The 19002-nt window shown below is 40.6% G+C and overlaps 2 protein-coding genes across 9 annotated transcripts in view; both read left to right on the top strand.

Moving 5' to 3' along the window:
* The first annotated feature begins 1815 nt into the window (after positions 1-1815).
* sall3b (spalt-like transcription factor 3b) lies at positions 1816-11777 on the top strand. Its single transcript, XM_027019537.3, has 4 exons — positions 1816-2140; positions 5620-8565; positions 8782-9128; positions 9444-11777. Exons 1-4 carry the CDS (start codon positions 2059-2061, stop codon positions 9837-9839), a joined length of 3771 nt encoding a protein of 1256 aa, XP_026875338.2. The 5' UTR covers positions 1816-2058; the 3' UTR covers positions 9840-11777.
* Positions 11778-12527: 750 nt separating this feature from the next.
* Positions 12528-19002, top strand: part of atp9b (ATPase phospholipid transporting 9B) — a 31817-nt gene continuing 25342 nt past the window's right edge. For 7 of the 8 annotated variants that reach the window (XR_014124261.1, XM_081716354.1, XM_081716350.1 and 4 more), the window contains exons 1-3: positions 12528-12626; positions 16329-16502; positions 18503-18653. Coding sequence is in view for 7 of the 8 variants with exons in the window: in XM_081716354.1 (XP_081572480.1) it covers positions 12547-12626; positions 16329-16502; positions 18503-18653 (405 nt within the window). In the remaining variant the exon portion in view is untranslated. Of the gene's footprint in view, positions 12627-12676; positions 14324-16328; positions 16503-18502; positions 18654-19002 lie in introns of those variants that run through there. The other variant, XM_081716352.1, reaches the window with a different exon arrangement.

Raw genomic sequence — 19002 nt, 5'->3', positions numbered from 1 at the left:
TACATTTGATGTGGTGTTTTTAAACATAGAACTGGGAACTAGAAACAATGTGCTCAGTGATCTCTCTAAAATCACTGTAAGATTATCTTAACTCTACCTTTAAAATGTTCAAAGTAATACTTAAACATTATATATTACAGAATTACCAGAAATCCGATACCTGACTCCTGACAGAAACTTCTGTCTACATCCCAGAAAATATTATTTCATGCATGGTGAACTTCACTGTATAGAAAATCACATCCTTTATAGACTAATATAGTTTTAACAAATATTAAAATGCCCAAATCCAGGCAGATGTAGCTGTGGTCCTAGTCACGCATGAGAACATACTGATTATATCACTTAGGTGAACTTAATAACAAGTTTCCTCAGCTATTCAGAAATGACAGTGTTTTAACTTTTCACTGTTAAATTTTGAAAACATTGTTAAACAAAAATTGATATGAGTAATTTCCTAGCCATAGCAGCTTTCTCAACTTTCCAAGGGCATCTCTCCAGATAACCCAAATGCCGACTGCGAGTCCTCTCTTGGAAGCGGAAGAAGATCGTTCCTAGCTCTTCTGTGATTAATGACAAAAAAGATGGTTAAACAAGGCACTTGTGATTTTTGAGAGCAGAGCTAGTTAGAGGGAATCGATAATGCATCATTGGAAATGTTGTGTTATATAAGCTGGTCTTTTACTCATCCTGGCAATCCATCATTTGGCCGTACAGATAGGTCAAACAGAATTATATTGCTTCAGAGGGTTCTCTTATCTCCCAACGGCAGGAGAGTAACAGAGACGCGGATCAATGAGCTTACATATTGTTGCAAGTGTGTTGTAACGAAACGGTCTGATTCTGATTTACGGTCTTTTGAATCCTGGGAAACAACAACAATAGGAGTGATTTTTGATCTCGTGTGATCATTTAACAACAATTTAGTCTATTTTCAAGTTTTAGGTTTAATTTTTTGTTTGTTTTTGTTTTTGTTTTTTGTATTCTTAGTTGTGAGTCATATCATAAGTGCAGTTCTGTATATAGGCTACTCCTGAACATTAATTGAAAAGTGAACGCACCCATAAAAGAATGTTACAGAACGGTCTAACGGTTTCTGTGACGATGAGTCCTAGTGGTCGCCTTGCGCAATAGGTTGAGACCGATGAAGCCCGGCGCAGCTCTCAGGGACTTATGCCCGCTTTTATGCACAAAGAGACGAACAAAAGGCAGCGAACATCCCCTTGTGACAGAAGCTTCTGTGCTGAGATTCACTGTAGCCATGAAACTCTGAAGTCTAAGATCACTTTTGGAAAGCAGCAAAGCCGGGTATAAAATCGTCCTCTCCTTAACCGACAGTCAAGAGCGCACGAACCCCCACGCGGTGTTTGAAAGTGGATATGAGCGCTATGGCCGCCGTGGATTACTTTGAACAACAAACTGTCAGAGACTGTTGACTTGTGTCCATCATATATTGGTTCTGTTGCCCACTACTATGAGCATCGACATTAAAATTTAATTATATTTTACATAGCCCGAAGGAAGATACTCGACTGCAACAGTGACGAATTCAGTTTCAGAGTCAGTTTAATGTCGATGTAATTTCGACAGAAAGTTGCAGATCGGTGAAGTAACCAAACGCAATTTTTAAAGGGGTTGAGAAATGAAGTGGAGTATAAATGCAGTTTAAGACTATGTTTGCTGTTACATTTAAAGAACAAACTCTCTGCGACATGAAATGAGGACCACTTTGGCGTCTGAGGTGCTTGTTTGTGTCCCATGTATACCGTCGCTCTTTGGTACGTGGGCAGAGAGCAGAGGCAGGGGCGAGGAAGCGGAACGGCTAATTAGCCAGTCCATCCTTCATTTCCATATCCTGAGTGTGTCCGCTGGAACGCAGCCAATCCCTCTGCGCGCGCAGGGCAGTGCAAATTCACGGGATAGACCTCCGACATGCGCAAACTGCACATCGGTAACAACATCTAATATCCCATATTCACTGACCCGGTACTGTACGTATTGCATCCGTCCAGCACCGATGTATCTAGAGATACCCGTGCCGACGCGCAGCGCACCAGAATGTCCCGGCGCAAGCAAGCTAACCCTCAGCATCTCAAATCGGACGAGGAAGGAACACAATCACAGAGCAGTCCAGACAACGGTACGTGCGCTCCGGGTGTAATGGTTATTGCGGTAATGGCAAAACGTATGATATGTGCGGATCGGTTAGCCCTAACAAATGTCCTTATGTTATATGTTATAGCATCTGTCTAGGTGCAATAATTCATGACCGGTTCTTATTACAATTATCTGACATTCTTTTGGGAGACGTGGACATGGAGTTTGAATAAGTGGGACTACAGACCAAGGGAAAAAGTTTTCAACCAAAAAAAAACTTTTTAATAGCAGCATATAAATTCCTAGACGTATATGCAGACAAGAAAGAAATTATGATAAATAGAAAATATGAACAAGTATCAATCCAGTGAGATGGTATACGATATTGTGCGAATACAGAATTATTATGGCTTATTAATATTTTATTTGTTTTGAGATTCTGAATACACATTTAATGGGAGACGACCTTTTCTAACTTTCCATGTTTGGTTTTCCATCAGTCACCATCTTGTAGCCTAAATTATTTATTTTCTTTTCGCTTGTGTTAATCTCGTATGCGTGTGTTCCCTAATTCTCCCGAAGTCCAATTTGTGTGATCCATCTGAGATCTACAAATATTTTTACAAGAAGAAGAAGAAGAAAAAGAAGAATGGAATTATAATAATAATAATCAACGTTTAGATTTTTTTAGGTCTTCTAGCGATATTTAACAACTCTAATATTCATTCGAATGAAACTAAGAATAAGAATAAAAGTAGCGTGTACATTATTAATATTTATATATAACATTTTTAAAGGCTTAATGGAAATTATATGTGCATATCTTAGGTTGATTCGCATTGCTGTTGATGCTGATATAATGGCCAACTTAGAATTTTGAAATAATTTATATATAAATTAATAATAGATCAGTTCAAATAGTTTTACGTCTTTTTAGACTTCACAAATTGCTCAGACGTCCTTGGAAGTGCACCCATGGTAACCGTATAAGAGATTATACATAAACCAGCTATGTTTAGCCCAACAAACTATGGTATTTTGTTAAAATACAGATTTTCTGTGGTTGAGTTTCAGATGGGTTTTAATTAGCCCGAATGAACCAATCATTCCATACTCAGGCCTAAAACTCCTCGAGAGTGTACGTTCGATGATCTTTATATATTTTACTGCTAATGCCTCAAACGAAATAGTCAAATAATAGCACAAACAATGCTTGTAGGCTACGTCTAACTGGGTGTGCAACTAATATGACCTTGGTTAGGTCGTGGTATATTCAGATATGTGCCAGATATGTGTATAAGTTGCTGTTTCATCAGTTCGTACGTAAGACAAAAAAAAGCACAAATTCAGACGTATATTTTCGAAGAGCGTTTTTAATATTGTTTACTGAAAAATACGATGCATCCATAGATTCTAAAACGCCTTTGATTCAGTAAAATATGCACGGGGAGCAGTCACTAAGCTTATTAGGGTAATGGCTTTAGTTCTATTGCTGCGCCATCAACAACAGGCCTTGTTTAACAAGCCACTTGTCTTGTCTCAGCCAAGCCTGAAAACACATTCCGATATTTATGCTTATGTCGGGAAAACAAAGATTACACGGAAAAACACAGCTTTTCGGTACATCTAGTTTTTACACTCTTTAGGTTCACGTTTTTCGCGTTCACGTTTGAAGATATTTTAAGTGGGAACATGCTAGGCTGAAAGACTTTAGTAATCTGCTTTTCAGTCATGTCATGTAGTTTTCCCTGTTTTTGGCTGTTCATCAACAGTTTAGAATTAATTACTAAGAGAGTTTTCTATGTTTTATAATTAGGTTTTATGTAAACTTAAATGTAATAGTGAAACCCTAACGCCGACGGTATTCTCTTGTAAAGGCTCGTTTATTGAGACATCTTCTGCAAAGATGTCTTTGCATATCATTATCATAGCATCCTTATCCAGCGTTAAACGTCAAATTCACGGTTTCAAACTTATATCTTTATAGTGCCCGTTACAGAAAAAAAACCATCTCCTTGACGTGTTGACTTGTTTGGGTGCATTTACCCAACTCGGACACAGGCTAACGTTTTGCATGCCTATAGGATGTTTTTCCCCTTGATTTGTGTGTTGAGAGATAGTACGCACCAGGCAGTTAACAACACTTAGTACGACAGTAAGGTGAACAAATCATTAATTTGGTAGGCTCCAGTGAGCGTTGCCATTATAATTTGAATGACTGGAGCGTTGGCTTGCTTCATTCGCTAATGGGGCTTCATTTGAGATGCTCGTGCATTCTTCAGTCTGCAGTCTGGTCTCACCTTTCTGTGGTAAAGAGTTATGCCGGACCACCCACACGCTTAAGGGAATGAGATGAGCCAGTGACCCACACTGTAAATGCTATGTGTGAGTAAAGTGAAGAGGGATCACAATACAGGCTGAAAAAATCTTTCTTTTTCTCTCTCGTTTTTGGCTGGTAGTGCCAAGTTGGGAAAGCAAAGTGTGTAATCTGAAAGAAAGATGAAAAGAAAGAAAGAAAAATGGTTAAATGAATGATTGATCTGTGTTCTTTTGATTTAAAATAAAATTAACTTCATTTGAAATATTCACAAATAAAATTAAAATGAATTGAATCAATTTTATGTATAATTTTTTAAAATAAAATGTATTACTGCATAACACTGAATATCGCTAATGTGACCTGTGATAGAAAAAAAATATGGCCCTTTCATTTGCCTTTGGGAATATTTTTACATTGACCTCATGGCTTAGCTATTTCAACATTTTTTAATTTAACTGGTATAGCACTGAGGTCATTTTGAACCAAATATTACAAATAAGTTTCAAAATCTGAATAAACCTATCTTATATCCTATGAATCTGGATAGTGGCTTTCTTTAATCTCTTTACATGTGGCTAATAGGTATTATCTCTTATTGTGTAAGAGTAGTGACATTTTGCAATAGATATGCAAACTTTTCTCTAAGGGACATTATTCATTCTCATTCTGAAGTATTTCAAGACATTAAATAATTTAGAATGATTTAGAATTTATTTTGTGTCTTTGTTTATTTTTAAATGAAAACAATGAGGTCAAGGTTATGTAATTCAGGCACAGAGGATTTCATATCTGGTTTACCAATGTTGAGAATTTCAGAATTAGTTCTTCACATTATCCAGGAAATGAGAGTGTTTGATGGCAATGGAGATGCTGATTGGTCAATCAAAGACTCAATTTGTTCTGGACCTACTGGATGGCTGTGAATTGTATGAAAACATTGGAAATCAATAGTTCCTATGGAATTTCATTAAGCTTCAGGATCCTTAATAAATAAGTCACATAATTTAATGGATTGTGCACAGAAAATTATCAGCTGGGTCTTGGGCACATGACAATGCCGAGTGAGAGCCACTGTAATTGGTCAAATGGTACAATTGATTAGTTTTATCTGTAGTGTTCGCTCAGAAGAAAAAGCTGTGAGGAATCCATTACCGTAGGAATTTCCATTCATACTCTTTTGTCTCTCTGGTTCTCCTCAACAGAGCTCTTGAGGAAAAGGGGTGACAACAGCAGTGTCAGCGAGAGCCAGAGTGGGAGCGAGGAAATTCACGTCTGCCCGAAGTGCTGTGCCGAGTTCTTCAAGTGGTCAGAGCTGCTGGAGCACCAGAGAAAGTGTACGGAGGAGCCCCCTGTGCTGATCGTGCAAGAGGATGAAGGATTTCCTGTTCCTCAGGGGTCTCCTACGGAATCCCCATTAAGTGCTCAAAGTGACCTGGCTGAGAATGAAAACATGGAGCAGGAGTCTGAATTAGCTGAAAAGGGTGAAAGAAACCTCAGTGTTCCTGAGGGGACTTATGCAGCAGGGGCAGATGAGCCTATGGAAACTAATGCACCTGTGGATAAAGCATCAGATCCTTCCATCAGCTCTCTTCCATCTGGTTCCAATGAGAGTGCCACTTCTCTACCGTTATCTTCTCTAAGCACAAACTATGGTATCCCCAGCACAAATGTAACCTTAGAGATCCTCCATAGTACCAGAGTGGCTGTTGCCCAGTTTTCCCAGAGTATTCCAGGTGATGGATCTGGTGGTAAGACGAGCTCACTGGCAATACCCATGATTCTAGAGCAGCTGATGGCTTTACAGCAGCAGCAGGTCCACCAGCTGCAACTCATTGAACAGATTCGCAGTCAGGTTGCTGTGATGAACAGGCAGCCTACACAGGCCGCACTAAATCCAGCTTCCAAGGGACTGGCCTCTGCCTCTTCCACCTACCATTTGCAAGGCATGACCCCTCCTCCTGTACTTCCATTATCTGGAGTCATGCCTTGCACTGTGACTGATCAGGCCTCTATAACCCACACATCCATACTTGAGGACCCACCATGTCTACCTTCACAGTCAAGTGGTGAACAGTCCATCACTAAAAATACTGACAGTACCTCCATTTCCTTAACAAACCCCAAACCTCCTCTGTCCAAATACACAGCGATATCTTCACAAATGCCATCCTATAATGGTATTCTTTCCAATGCTAGTCATACGCAGCCTCTGACCCCTCCTGGTCCACTGTCTGTAACCCCTTCTGCCAACCTGCCACTACTACCTCAAAGCCCTCCTAGTGGAGTAATCTTCCCTAACCCACTTGCCAGCATTGCAGCTACCACTAATGCATTAGACCCACTGACTGCTATGATGAAGCATCGCAAGGGCAAAATGGCAAGCGTCTCCATATTTGACACAAAGCCGAGCTCTGAAGACCCCTTCTTTAAACACAAATGCAGGTTCTGTGCTAAGGTTTTTGGCAGTGACAGTGCCTTGCAGATCCACTTACGCTCTCACACAGGTGAGAGACCCTTTAAATGCAACATATGTGGCAACCGTTTCTCCACGAAAGGAAACCTTAAAGTTCACTTCCAAAGGCACAAGGAAAAATACCCTCATGTTCAGATGAACCCATATCCAGTGCCAGAGTATCTCGATAATATTCCCACCAGTTCTGGTATACCTTATGGAATGTCTTTGCCTCCAGAGAAAGCAGGGTCAACATGGCTTGACAGCAAACCTGTTCTACCAACACTACCTGCTATGGTGGGCCGGCAGCTGCCCATAACAGTGACCAGTGCAGAAAACTTCAAAGATTCATTTAATGTGCCCTCAGATAGATTTCCAAAAAGGATTTCACCAGCCAGAAATGAAAGTGGATCTTTGTCACCGAAGGCTCTAGGCCATGAATCAAATATATACACTCAGTCAGACAATGAGGCAGGTGTACCTAAGGTGACTGCTACCCTCCAGTCAAACAAGGGAGGAGAGACCACACCAGTTTCAAAAGTAGAGGATTTTCACCAGGCCACAAAATCTATAACCAGGCAAGCAGAAAATTACCTTTCTGTAAATTGCAACACTTCCCCCAAATCTATATCTCCAGAAATCCACACTACAACAAATACATCAGAGACTGCTAATGTGATCACATCGGTGATGAAATCCTCTACGCCTCCTCTAAACTCAGAACAGTTCAAATCTGGGTTTCCTTTTGGAGGCATCATCCCAGACTCTGTCCACACATCAGAGACGTCAAAACTTCAGCAGCTTGTGGAGAACATTGACAAAAAGATGAAGGACCCCAATCAGTGTATAATTTGCCACCGTGTGCTCAGTTGTCAGAGTGCACTGAAGATGCATTATCGCATCCACACTGGGGAGAGGCCCTTCAAATGCAAGGTATGTGGCCGTGCCTTTACAACAAAGGGGAACCTGAAGACCCACTGTGGCGTTCACCGGGTGAAACCTCCTCTTCAGGTGCAGCATTCCTGCCCCATTTGTCAGAAGAAGTTTACCAACGCTGTTGTGCTGCAGCAGCACATCCGCATGCACATGGGGGGCCAGATTCCCAATAACCTTCAAACTCTCCCACCAGACACTGTCCTGGAAAAAGACTCTGACTTGACTTTTGACGAGAAGAGTTTTGACAGCATTAATGATTATGAGGATGATAGCCTTGATGACATTTCATATGAAGAGGAGGGGGATATTGCAGACCCATTTAACTCTTTTTCAGACAGTTCATCACCAATTTCACCAATACCCCCTGCTGTATATGAAATGAACACATCAACCAGTGACTCAGCTGTTAGTCTCAAGCATTTTACTGGACACAAGTCAGTAATGAGTGACTTTTTGGACAATGATCGTCCAACTAATGGCTCACCTTTTGTAGAAGACTTAGAGAGACCTCTCATGCCAGATTCAGCCACTTCCATTCATAGGCCTCTCCCCCCAGCTGAACCGCAGTCTGAGTGCCATCGCAATTTCCCAGCTTTGCTTTTCACCTCAGATACCCAAGAGAAGGTGGCTACAATTAAATGTGAAATGTCAGAATCCCCTGTCCCAAATATTATGAATGGAGCTTTCCTTGATCATATGAACAAGTCTTCAGTTAAAAAGGAGAGTAGTTTTAATGTGCAGTATTTCAGCAAGGAGCATGGTAAGATGATAGTATTTTTTAATAGTATATGTTGCAATGATACATATTTATCCAAAGAATATTTGAAAACATTTATATAATAACAGATAATACTTCCAGTAAGCATCAAGGTAATGCAGTAGCCAATTCATTGCTTTTTTTGCAATCTTTAACTTGTACATGTTGATAATGATTTTTAATGTAGTGTACATTTATGGTGTATTGCTGCTTTCTCAGGAGGAAGCCAGAGGTCCTCTGATATGGATACTAACAACATTCAGGCCTCTTTTAAAATGGAAGTGGAAGGCTACAGTAGGTCATTTGGATTGAAAGAAGGAACTTTTTCCCCATTTGGACCCATTCCGTCTTCACATAGAGCCTCTGAAGCAACCATCCCAGGCATCACTTCACTCCTCGGAAATCCACCACCTCGACGAACCTCTAAGCAACACAACTGCAATGTATGCGGGAAGAACTTCTCCTCAGCGAGTGCCCTGCAGATCCACGAGCGCACACACACCGGTGAAAAACCATTTGCGTGCTCCGTTTGTGGCCGGGCTTTCACAACAAAGGGAAACCTCAAGGTATGTTAACATGCAGTGCCAAACTGTTCTCCACGAGGCAGGGAACAGAGAAATGTAGAAGACCGCTTAGAACCTTGTAACATTATTTGACACTGACATGTTTAACCTAATCTTTTATGATTCTCAAAAAGAAAAAAAAATGCTTATAAATTATCCATGCACTTCCTAAATGTAAGAGACAAGGGTTATATTCATTTATGTACTGTTCATACACTGACATATTCCTACTATGTAAATATATACTGTATACTGTATATCCGTGTGACAAGCAAATGATGATCTTTGCTTATGGTTTCTTTTCTTGTTAAACCGCAGGTGCACATGGGCACCCACATGTGGAATAATACACCTGCCCGCAGAGGCAGGCGTTTGTCAGTGGAAAACCCGCTGGCCTTTCTGGGTGGCGAGGCCCTTAAATTCAGTGAAGTGCTTCAGAAGGACTTAGCAGCACGGGCCATGAACGTAGACCAGAACTTTTGGAGTCAATATGCTGCGGCCATTAGCAATGGCTTAGCCATGAAGAATAACGAAATATCAGTCATTCAGAATGGAGGACTGGGTCAGCTCCCTGCCATAACCATGGCCATGGACAAGGCCAGCACTGGCAACAGCCCACCAATCACAACACTGGGAAAAACGAGTGTAGATCTCGGGACTGGACGGCACTTTTCTATGCTGATAGATGAAAATAAAGAGATTAGAATCAACTGAATTCAATAGGGTAGAAATATTCTCATATGAAAAGAGATACATGGAGTACTTAATCTGAATGGATGATTTTCAGATGTTTAAAATTTTACTCAATTTCCTGGTTAGGTATGGCTCCTTCTTGTGAGCTCCTTCTTGTGAGCACTTAATGGTACAAAAATCTATGGTTGGGAAGTGTAAAAGTGAACAAACATGTTACCAGCAGTAACACAGAATATAATTTATAAGCAAAATGCAGCTCAATTTAAACTTTGTATTGAATACAAGTTAAGAAAGGGTGTACAATCTATGAAGGAAATCAAAATCAAATGATTCTGATTGTATAGCAATGATCTAGTTACTACTGAAAACAAATGTGTTCAGTATGTCCCCCATGCTAAAGGTCCACTTTGTGATTTTACTACAATAAAGTTGAGGCCACATTCTAAAGGTGAAAAGAAAGCATTCTTGCTGTTCAATGTCTACTTATGTAATTTAGAACTCCACTTAATTGTCATCCAACATTCTCAATAAGAGCATTTTTACTAAATCAGTTTTTTCCTTTTTGCTAAGTAACATTTAAGGAGGACATCTACAATTAGTACTGAGAGTCACACACTGAAACAGATACTTATTATTATCAGGCTTTACTGATAATTACTAAGGGAATTTTTTTTGTCTTTTAAAATACTTTCTTCTCATGTCACAGGTATCTTTGTCAGTTACAACATTTAAAACACAAAAATAGTGACAATAAACAGCCCAGTAATCAGAATTAAATTAAGTTAAATGAGAGGTGAATTGTTGTTTTTAGTTGTAATATTCCTTGGATGAAAGTAAAATAAATAGATACTTTGTGAGTTTTGCTGAGAGAAAGTGGTGCTAAGGTGATCATTCAGTATATGTGCTGGGTTTTCACTGATTTACAGTGAGCAGTTGTACCTGACGTTGGTCTGGATGAAGGTTGGGATGGCAGATAATGTACTTCTATATTCAAGGAATAATTTATTCTCATGTTGGTTTACAATCCAATGAGTATGAAGGTTGCACTTGACAGGATTACTTTCAGTAAAAAATACATATGTAAGGTTGTAGTAAAAAAAGTTTAAAAATAATTTAGTGTATATTTGGTAAGCTAGCAGAGTTAAGGTTCAAAATAAAGACTTCATCTTTTGTGATCCTGTTATTTTTCATGTAGAATTGATCTTTAATATAAGGCAGCATCACTATGCTGATTGTGATTAACAAAATAAAAGATGGCACATCATAATGCACTGATGCTTATTGGGAAAATACACATTTTTCAATAGTGGCCTGCCTTTTTAGTTCACGTTGAAGATTAACACTGACGCATGGGACGTTAAGTATAGTCTTAAAGCCCCAATCAGGAATCCCTGCAAATGACTTTCCAGTTGTGGTGCTCTACAACACAGAGCATAATGCTCTCTGTCGGAAAAAGAAACTGGGATTCTTTCGTGACTACTGTACAGTTACATATGTTAGGATTCTCTATCTTTCAAATGTGTAAATATGTTTTCCTGCCTGTGCCTGGAGGAAAAGCTCTATCAAAAGATTTATAGCACAAAATTAAGAATATGTGGTGAAAGAAGTCGGAATAATTTGTAGAGACTTTGCTTTTTACTTTATATGTATTGATGCAGTTGTTTTGATTATTTAAGTGCTGATTACATTATAGTAATATTTTGTGCTCTTAGATTACATTGTTATTAGATTTAACTCCAAAACCAAAGGCACAGTTTCAATAAAACCATATTTGCTGTGTCCTTTGAATGAAACGAGACACTATTTTTATATTACAGCATATTTACATGGATTCGGGAAGGAGCAGCATATTGTTATTTTTGCTGGACTGACAGTATTTTTACATGATGAGGCAAAAATCAAACCTTTTTGCTGAATCAGATTTATTTCTAGGTTGCTATAATGTTGCCTTCTTCAATAAAAATGTCTGGTTTACAGTAAATATGTTTTTAAAACTGATTTGTACTTTGGGTGTGTTAAAACATCATAATCAAGTTAATAATTATTAGCCCAAATAATAAACAAAATAAGCTTTCTAAAACAACATTTTTAAAAAATTAATTAATTATTTTTAAAAATATATTACAGCCCTGTGTCAAACCAGCAACAGTGTAGCCTCTTCAGGCAACCTCACCAACAAAGACAGTAAGTGGTCTAAGATTATTTTAAAGCCACAAGCAGTAATGCTTGACACAGATACCACAGCCACCACATCCGTCGGACAGTTTGGTCCGTTTTGAATAAAATGCCAGATCTTACATTAATAGAGATGTTATTGCAGAACCTGTCCAAATGTGTATGCTGATTGATAGCTTTTCTCAGTTTATTATCGTCATACTTGAAGCTCCATGTAAGACAGTAACTCTGGAAGCAACTTCTTTAAGATGAGCCAAGGAAAAGTTTGTTCTGGAAGCAGATTGTACTTAGTTTTACTTACTTATTACTTATTGTTAGATTTTATCCTACATTTAACACTATATATAGGATAAAATCTAACGCTAGATTTAAGATACAATTACATTTAGGATCAAATCTAACAGCCTTTTTATTATTAGTTTCCCTAACACACAGCAAACGATAGAGTAACGACAGAAATGTTCAGTCTGCCCGCAGAACAAACCTTTGCTCGTCTGAGGGAGAGGAGTTGTCACGGGAACGTCCACATGACGTAATTCCGTACGCAGCCAAGATGGCTGACAGCATTCCCTTGAATCCAGTACGAAACAATTCAAAGAAAGCCGCCTATTACAATGCTGCTAGACCTGTCAGGTTAGAACCACATGTTTTTTTTTTATTACCGAGAAAACACATGTTGAATGTGTTTCTGGGTTGTAATACATTTAAATGTTGCTATACCGCCACTGAAGAGTGTTTGTTGCGGTTCCGGGGTGCTAGCTTGCTGGCTAAGCTATAGCCGTTGCTGGCTTCATCTGGCTCGGTATCCGCTCACAACACGTCCAGCTGTCAGACCACCCAAGTTCATACTAGGCAATATAGTTCAATACATTTCGCAGTATATTTGTGATTAATGTCTTTTTTTCGAGTATTATTAGCTAGCTAACTAGCTATCCTAGAGTGTCACATGAGTTGTCATTACAACTGTCGCTTGCCAAAGACCATACTTACACCTTTCGCACAAGTATGTAGTATATAGTGTGCTACTGCTAGGTAGGTAGATAGGTAGTTAACTACCTGGCCGTACTGTGATTGAGGACAAGACAGTGAGGCGTTCAACTTTAGTCGAGGGTAGCATTTGAGATTGAATTTCTTCAACGGACCATTACTTGCACAAATGATAAGACGTCGTACTCGGGCCTCATCTCGTGCTGTAGACGACAAAAAATAAATAAACGGATCATGTTATTGTTGTGTAGCACCAAAGCAAGGAGCACGTGTTGGCCCTACGTTTTTCTGATTGCATGGATGCCTTGTGAATGATGCGTCGTTTATAAATTGCTAAGGTCTTAAACGAGAAGCAGCTGGTGCTAGATTTATTCTAGCTAGCTAAATAAAGTGCATCTATAGTGACCCTATAGTACTAATGCATGCAGATCTAACATGCAGACTATGTTTCTCATAAGATGCAGGCATGTAGTATGTCTGTATCTGCAACACTAGGAGTGTTTTTGTAGACCTATGGGCTAATCTTTTGTTCTTTTTCTCAATTACTGGTTTGATCCGCTTTTGCACAAGCCAATTTTATTGATGTGTTCAAAGGAGAGAAGAAATTAATCTGCATCTTGTAATTTGAAGATCTTAAATCATCTTTTCAATTTGTATCATTATTTGTTGTGTGTCTGACAACTTGATAAACTGTATTTCATTGTAAACTTAAGGATAAATTATTTGTCAGTGTCATATGTTTGACCCTGTGTTGCTCAAAACAGAGCTCTTCCTAAAAAGTTGAATGTCATTTATTTGTATGTTTTGCCATGAAAACATCAGGCTTCTTTATTGCTGATATGAGTTTTATTCTTATTGTCGAGCCTTAGTGGAGGGGAATATTGTCATGTAAGACATCACCTTTGATGCCAGAATGCTCTCAGAGTAGTGTCAAACATGCACATTGCCAGCCATGCCTTCTTCTACAGCTGGCACTCAGATACTTTCGTATGACAGCATGCTTTATGGTGACTGACTGCAGTTGGCTGGCATCGCTCTGAATCCATACGGAGGGAGAAACTTTTTTTTTTTTCACCCAGCGACAACACAGCCACTTGTGCTTTTGTGGACTACTGGTTGTGTCCACTCCTCTGCTTGTGGCCTTTTTGGAGGGGTGACAGTCATACCACACTGAAGCCTCGTTCCGTCTTGAGGGCATCCCACCCTCACTGACTACACTGAACTACCTGCTCAACAGAGTTACAACCCTGGGAAAAGTCAATGTAATCTTGGACAGTTCAGCTACAGTCTGGATGTGGATGCACTCATTTTGAAGGCAAGATGTAGACTAACATTTTGAAAAGGTCAGTTGTAGAGCTTGTACTCCTGACAGTGGGCCTAATGTATAGTTGGTTTTCAAATTTCATTTCAGTTTCCATCATGTTTGGTGTAATTAGATAGCTAGCTTGCACTCTTTAACAATGCTAGGATATTCTACAGCTGCCACCGCACCTGAGCTATGGTTAATGCTAAGCCTGCAAGCTTTTTTTTTTTTTCTTGAAAAGCAGCCAGACGGCTGAGACTTTGAGCTGTCTACACGAATGTACTGTCTGATATGCGGTGCAGCTCTTTTACGTACACATGGTAGCAAGGGGCATGCAGCCATGCCACCAGTATGGTGCAAAATTTAGATCAGAACTTCCTTCACCATTTATCTGGCAAAGGCCAATGTATGCTTCCACACCCATCGCAGTAGGTTCCAATATCAAGAAAGAAGCTTTTCACTAGCGACCGCTCCAAAGTCAGCAGTCTAGTACAGCTCATCATAGCATTATAGCAGGGTGAAGTCAGTGTCTTGTCTGATCATGTGGAGTGTTCTGCCTGTTGCTGTGAAACTACGTCGGTATGCGCTCTTTTGTTGCTTGGAAAGAACTACTGATCACAGTGTACCAAACTGACTCTGATCATATTTGATAAAGGCATTTGTTGAGCTTTTGCTAGATAAATGGTGAAAGGAATTCCAATCTGGGCTAAATGTTGTGACTAAGGGGTGGTCCAGAACTTGTTGATGTTTACCTTAAGTGTTTGCCTGAGTCATTTTTGTGACTTCAAATTGGTTTATCTGTTCTAATATAAAATTTTCAGAGGAATTGACATTGATATTTCACATGCCTATTGAATAAAATCACAGTAGAAGGAGGTCAGAGACTGAATAATTGGATGCAATATTGAAATATAGGCCCAAATGTAAGGATGTACACTACGGCACCTACACTGTACCTAGGATAATGGTGGTTGAGGCCATAAATGTTCTTTGATTTATTTATTTTTGCTTGTTTCTTGTTCTATGCAGTTATTGTTGTTTGAGGTGGCCAATTTGCACCTTTACGCATCTATTCAAATCAGTTTGTCCAGTTTCTCCATGGTCTGTGAGAAAGCTGTCTGTGGCGGTTATTTAAATTGAGCTAATAGAGAGTTGGTCTGCTTTAAGTGAGAGCAGAACTACAGGACTTAAGTGGAGGCAACGCTCTAATCGGTAGGCTGATGTGTGGCTGGAATCTGATATCCTCGGGAGACTCTGGCTTGTCTCATTGTGTCACAATAGCTTTCTGCCGCACGATGCTGGAGATGTGTGTGAGAGTGTGTGCAAAGTGCTCTCAAATTAACACTCGAGCGTCTCTTCTTTTTTCCTTTTTCCCCCCTTGTTTTGTTTCTCTTTGTCTGCTAAATGTAGAGTATTTAAATCTGCCTACTTCGCCGTTCTTAATCCAAGCGATGTTTCGGAATGAGCGATTCTGTGGGTAGCACAAAGGGCAAAACGCAAGACTTCACGGAGGTTACACTTTCAGGAGACTAGGTCTTTCTGCAGGGGTTGCTGCTGGATGAGGACAACTTGTATTCTCGTGCCTGAGGATTAGAGAAACAGGCCTGGGTTTGTGAGGCCTCCTTTAGCTCCTAGATTTATTAGCACCATCTGCAAACAACAAACGAGACTGCATTATGCGGGGCTGAAAAACAACCTTGGTTGTCATAAGATAACGAGGACATGATGTTGGGGGAGCCATGTTAGAGGAGTCAGATCATGTTTCAAATACCATGTTCATTAAAAAAATAGTTTTACCTCATTCTACCAGGGCATAGGTCGATATTACTGCCGGTCAGCAGTTTTACTGTGCTGCGAGGTGCATTCACTTCTCATAATTCCAGAGTACAACTGACCTAGATACAAATATTCTTGCAAAATTCAAGGATATTGCAACCAAGCTATTGATCTTCAATAATTTGCCTACACATATTGGTTGAAGGTCAACTGAGATGTTGTTCTTCAGCTGAAGCGCGAGTGACTCGTGCGCCATGCTCTCTTTGCAGGTACCAGAGCGAAGACGACATTTCCAACCTGGATGAGATGCCCCTAATGATGTCTGAGGAGGCCTTCGAGAATGAGGAGAGCGACTACCACACGCTGCCCCGAGCCAGGGTCGGCCACAGACGTAGAGGCCTGGGCTGGTTCCTCTGCGGAGGCTGGAAGGTCCTGTGTGGAAGGTAGCCTCAGCACCACTGAGTAAAATGAAAACTTGGAATCTACATGGGGCAGGGAGAGGTTCACAGAGGGAAGATGATGTGTGGAAAATTAATTCTAAGGACCCTTATTTTTAGAGGTTTATGCAGATGACGTTATGGTAGCTTAAATATGGCATTGGAATTTGGGTCTATGACGCTGCATTTACATTTACAGCATTTGACAGACACTATTGTGCAGAGCAGTTTACAGAAATGCTTTGTAGTCAAATACAGTTCCTCATGTGAGCGTATATAGGTCAGTGTCAAAAATGCTATCACGCTAAAGCCCTGGCTAGAGTGAAAGAGAAGACAGGAAAGGTCGTGCTTAGTGACTCAGAGAAGAGGTGAGTCGGCAGTCTTCCTTTTGAAGACGGCTGGCCTGTGGAAGTTCATGCCACCACCTAGGTACCTGGTCGGTCAAGTCTTTTTGCATGTCTTCTTTATGTTTGGGGGATGGTGGTTCATATCAAGCACTACGAGAGGACTCGATGGCAGCATTGTACAGAACAGGGTGTGATGGGTGTTTTTAGGTATGTGGGTGCTGGTCCAGTTATGGCTTTGCAGATGAACATCATTGTGTTTTATTACATTACTCTGTTCTCAATACTCTACCTGGAATGATAAATGTCCTCATCCTTGTGTGTGTGTGTGTGTGTGTGTGTGTGTGAGTGTGTGAGTGTGTGTGTGTGTGTGTGTGTGTGAGAGAGAGAGAGGCCGAGCTAGGGCCAGGTTGGCTGTGAACCTCTACAATGCACCGGTAACTGTGCATGCAGTACGCACACACAAGCTAAGGTCATGTTTTTGGTTTAGCCCCCGTCAGTCAAAAGAGACTCTTGGCCCCAGTACTGGGACTGAAATTAAAGTGAAAGGTTGTGCCTATCCACTCAAGTTTACAATATTGAATTACTGATTATGACTTTTTCGGTTTTACTGAATATTGAAAAATTACCGAATTTAAGGAGATTCGTATTTTCCTTCAAGTAACGCGACTGACTCTGTGCGTGGTTATCAGTTCTGCATCTCAGTTGTAAGCTGCGTATAGATTTTTTTTTTCCCCCTGTAATGAACAAATCGGATTTCGCACAGCTCACCAGTTTGATGCTTTCCAGTAATTTTCTGTGCTTAGGCAAAGGATTATGAAACGAACAAATAATTCAAGCAGAGTGATTCTGCTTATTTAAACGGGCCAATTATTTGAACAACGTTCATTTGAGCAAATAATCTCTCTTATGAATCAGGGCACTGGCACTTGCAGACAGAGGGCAGATAGGCCAATGCAAATATTATCGTATTTTTTCAGAGTCGATGTAATTTATTTTAATGCCAGCCAAACCAATCAGCATGACTGTGTACACTATCCAGTGGGCTGGCTCCCGATGCCAGCAGCAGGAGAGCGTGCGGCAGACTTCAGGTAGAATGTAAAACAGATCGAAAAGGTCAACAAACGCAGTGCTCGGCCTGCCGTTTGACCTTCAAAGTGTGAGCTGGTTATTTTAGTGCAGGCGGTAAAGCATTGCCGAACAGCCGGCAGGGAATGTCGGTTAAGAGGCCTTTGACAAATAATATTTGGGCATTGACAGTTAGTTTTGTTCATTGCTATAAAACAAAACAAATAAGGGGGCAAAATAAGGCAGCTTGTAGAAATGGAGGTGTGCTTGGTGTGTGACCTTTGACATGACTTCTCTTGAACTTGAGGGTTTTGCCCCACTCCCACTTTCAGCCCACACAACATGAGGTGTCTTGGAGGCCTTTAGATCTTGGCTGAAGGAGATCCTACGTCACTGCAGTTGTTCTGCAAATCAGGACTACTGTTCGTCAGCACCCATCTTTACATTTCTAGCTTTTTACTTTCTAAGGAGATGTTGCATATTTTAAGTCCCTGTTCTGGATTCCTGATTGGATGCTATAGTTTGCATATTTTAAGTCTGTGTTCGGGCTTCCTGATTGGACGCTGTGCTTTCTCTTGCCCTTTCTAACCTCAGCTGCTGCGACTGCCTGCTCCGCACGTGCCGCAGGAGGAAAGAGCTGAAGGCCCGCACGGTGTGGCTCGGCTGCCCGGAGAAGTGCGAGGAGAAGTACCCAAAAAATGGCATCAAGAACCAGAAATACAACATCCTCACCTTCGTACCGGGGGTAAGTCTCATGACCCAGTAGCTAGCTAATGCAAGGCCCTCGCCCTCCTACCACTGTTTAGAGTGAAATCTCTACCCGTCGTGCTCAGAACAGATTTCCCCTGTAATCAGGTTAATGTGCAACTATCTGTGAACTGAAGAGGCAGCGACACTCTAACAGATCTTTTTCCGCCCAATGTGTGTAACCGATCTGCTATGTTATGACTGCTGGCTGATGTCTTATTCAAAGCCCTGCTCCTCTCATCCAGTATGCGCTGGCCGGCAACTTTATTTTCAGCTTGTACTATGAATTTTGTATGAGGAGAGCAGCTATTCGAGTGAAGCAGTGCCAGGGATGCTGTTGTAGCTGA

Source organism: Electrophorus electricus, chromosome 6 (assembly GCF_041902795.1).
Source record: "Electrophorus electricus isolate QZ-2024a chromosome 6, ASM4190279v1, whole genome shotgun sequence".
NCBI classification, from domain to species: domain Eukaryota; kingdom Metazoa; phylum Chordata; class Actinopteri; order Gymnotiformes; family Gymnotidae; genus Electrophorus; species Electrophorus electricus.
This window is presented reverse-complemented; position numbering and strand designations above follow the sequence as displayed.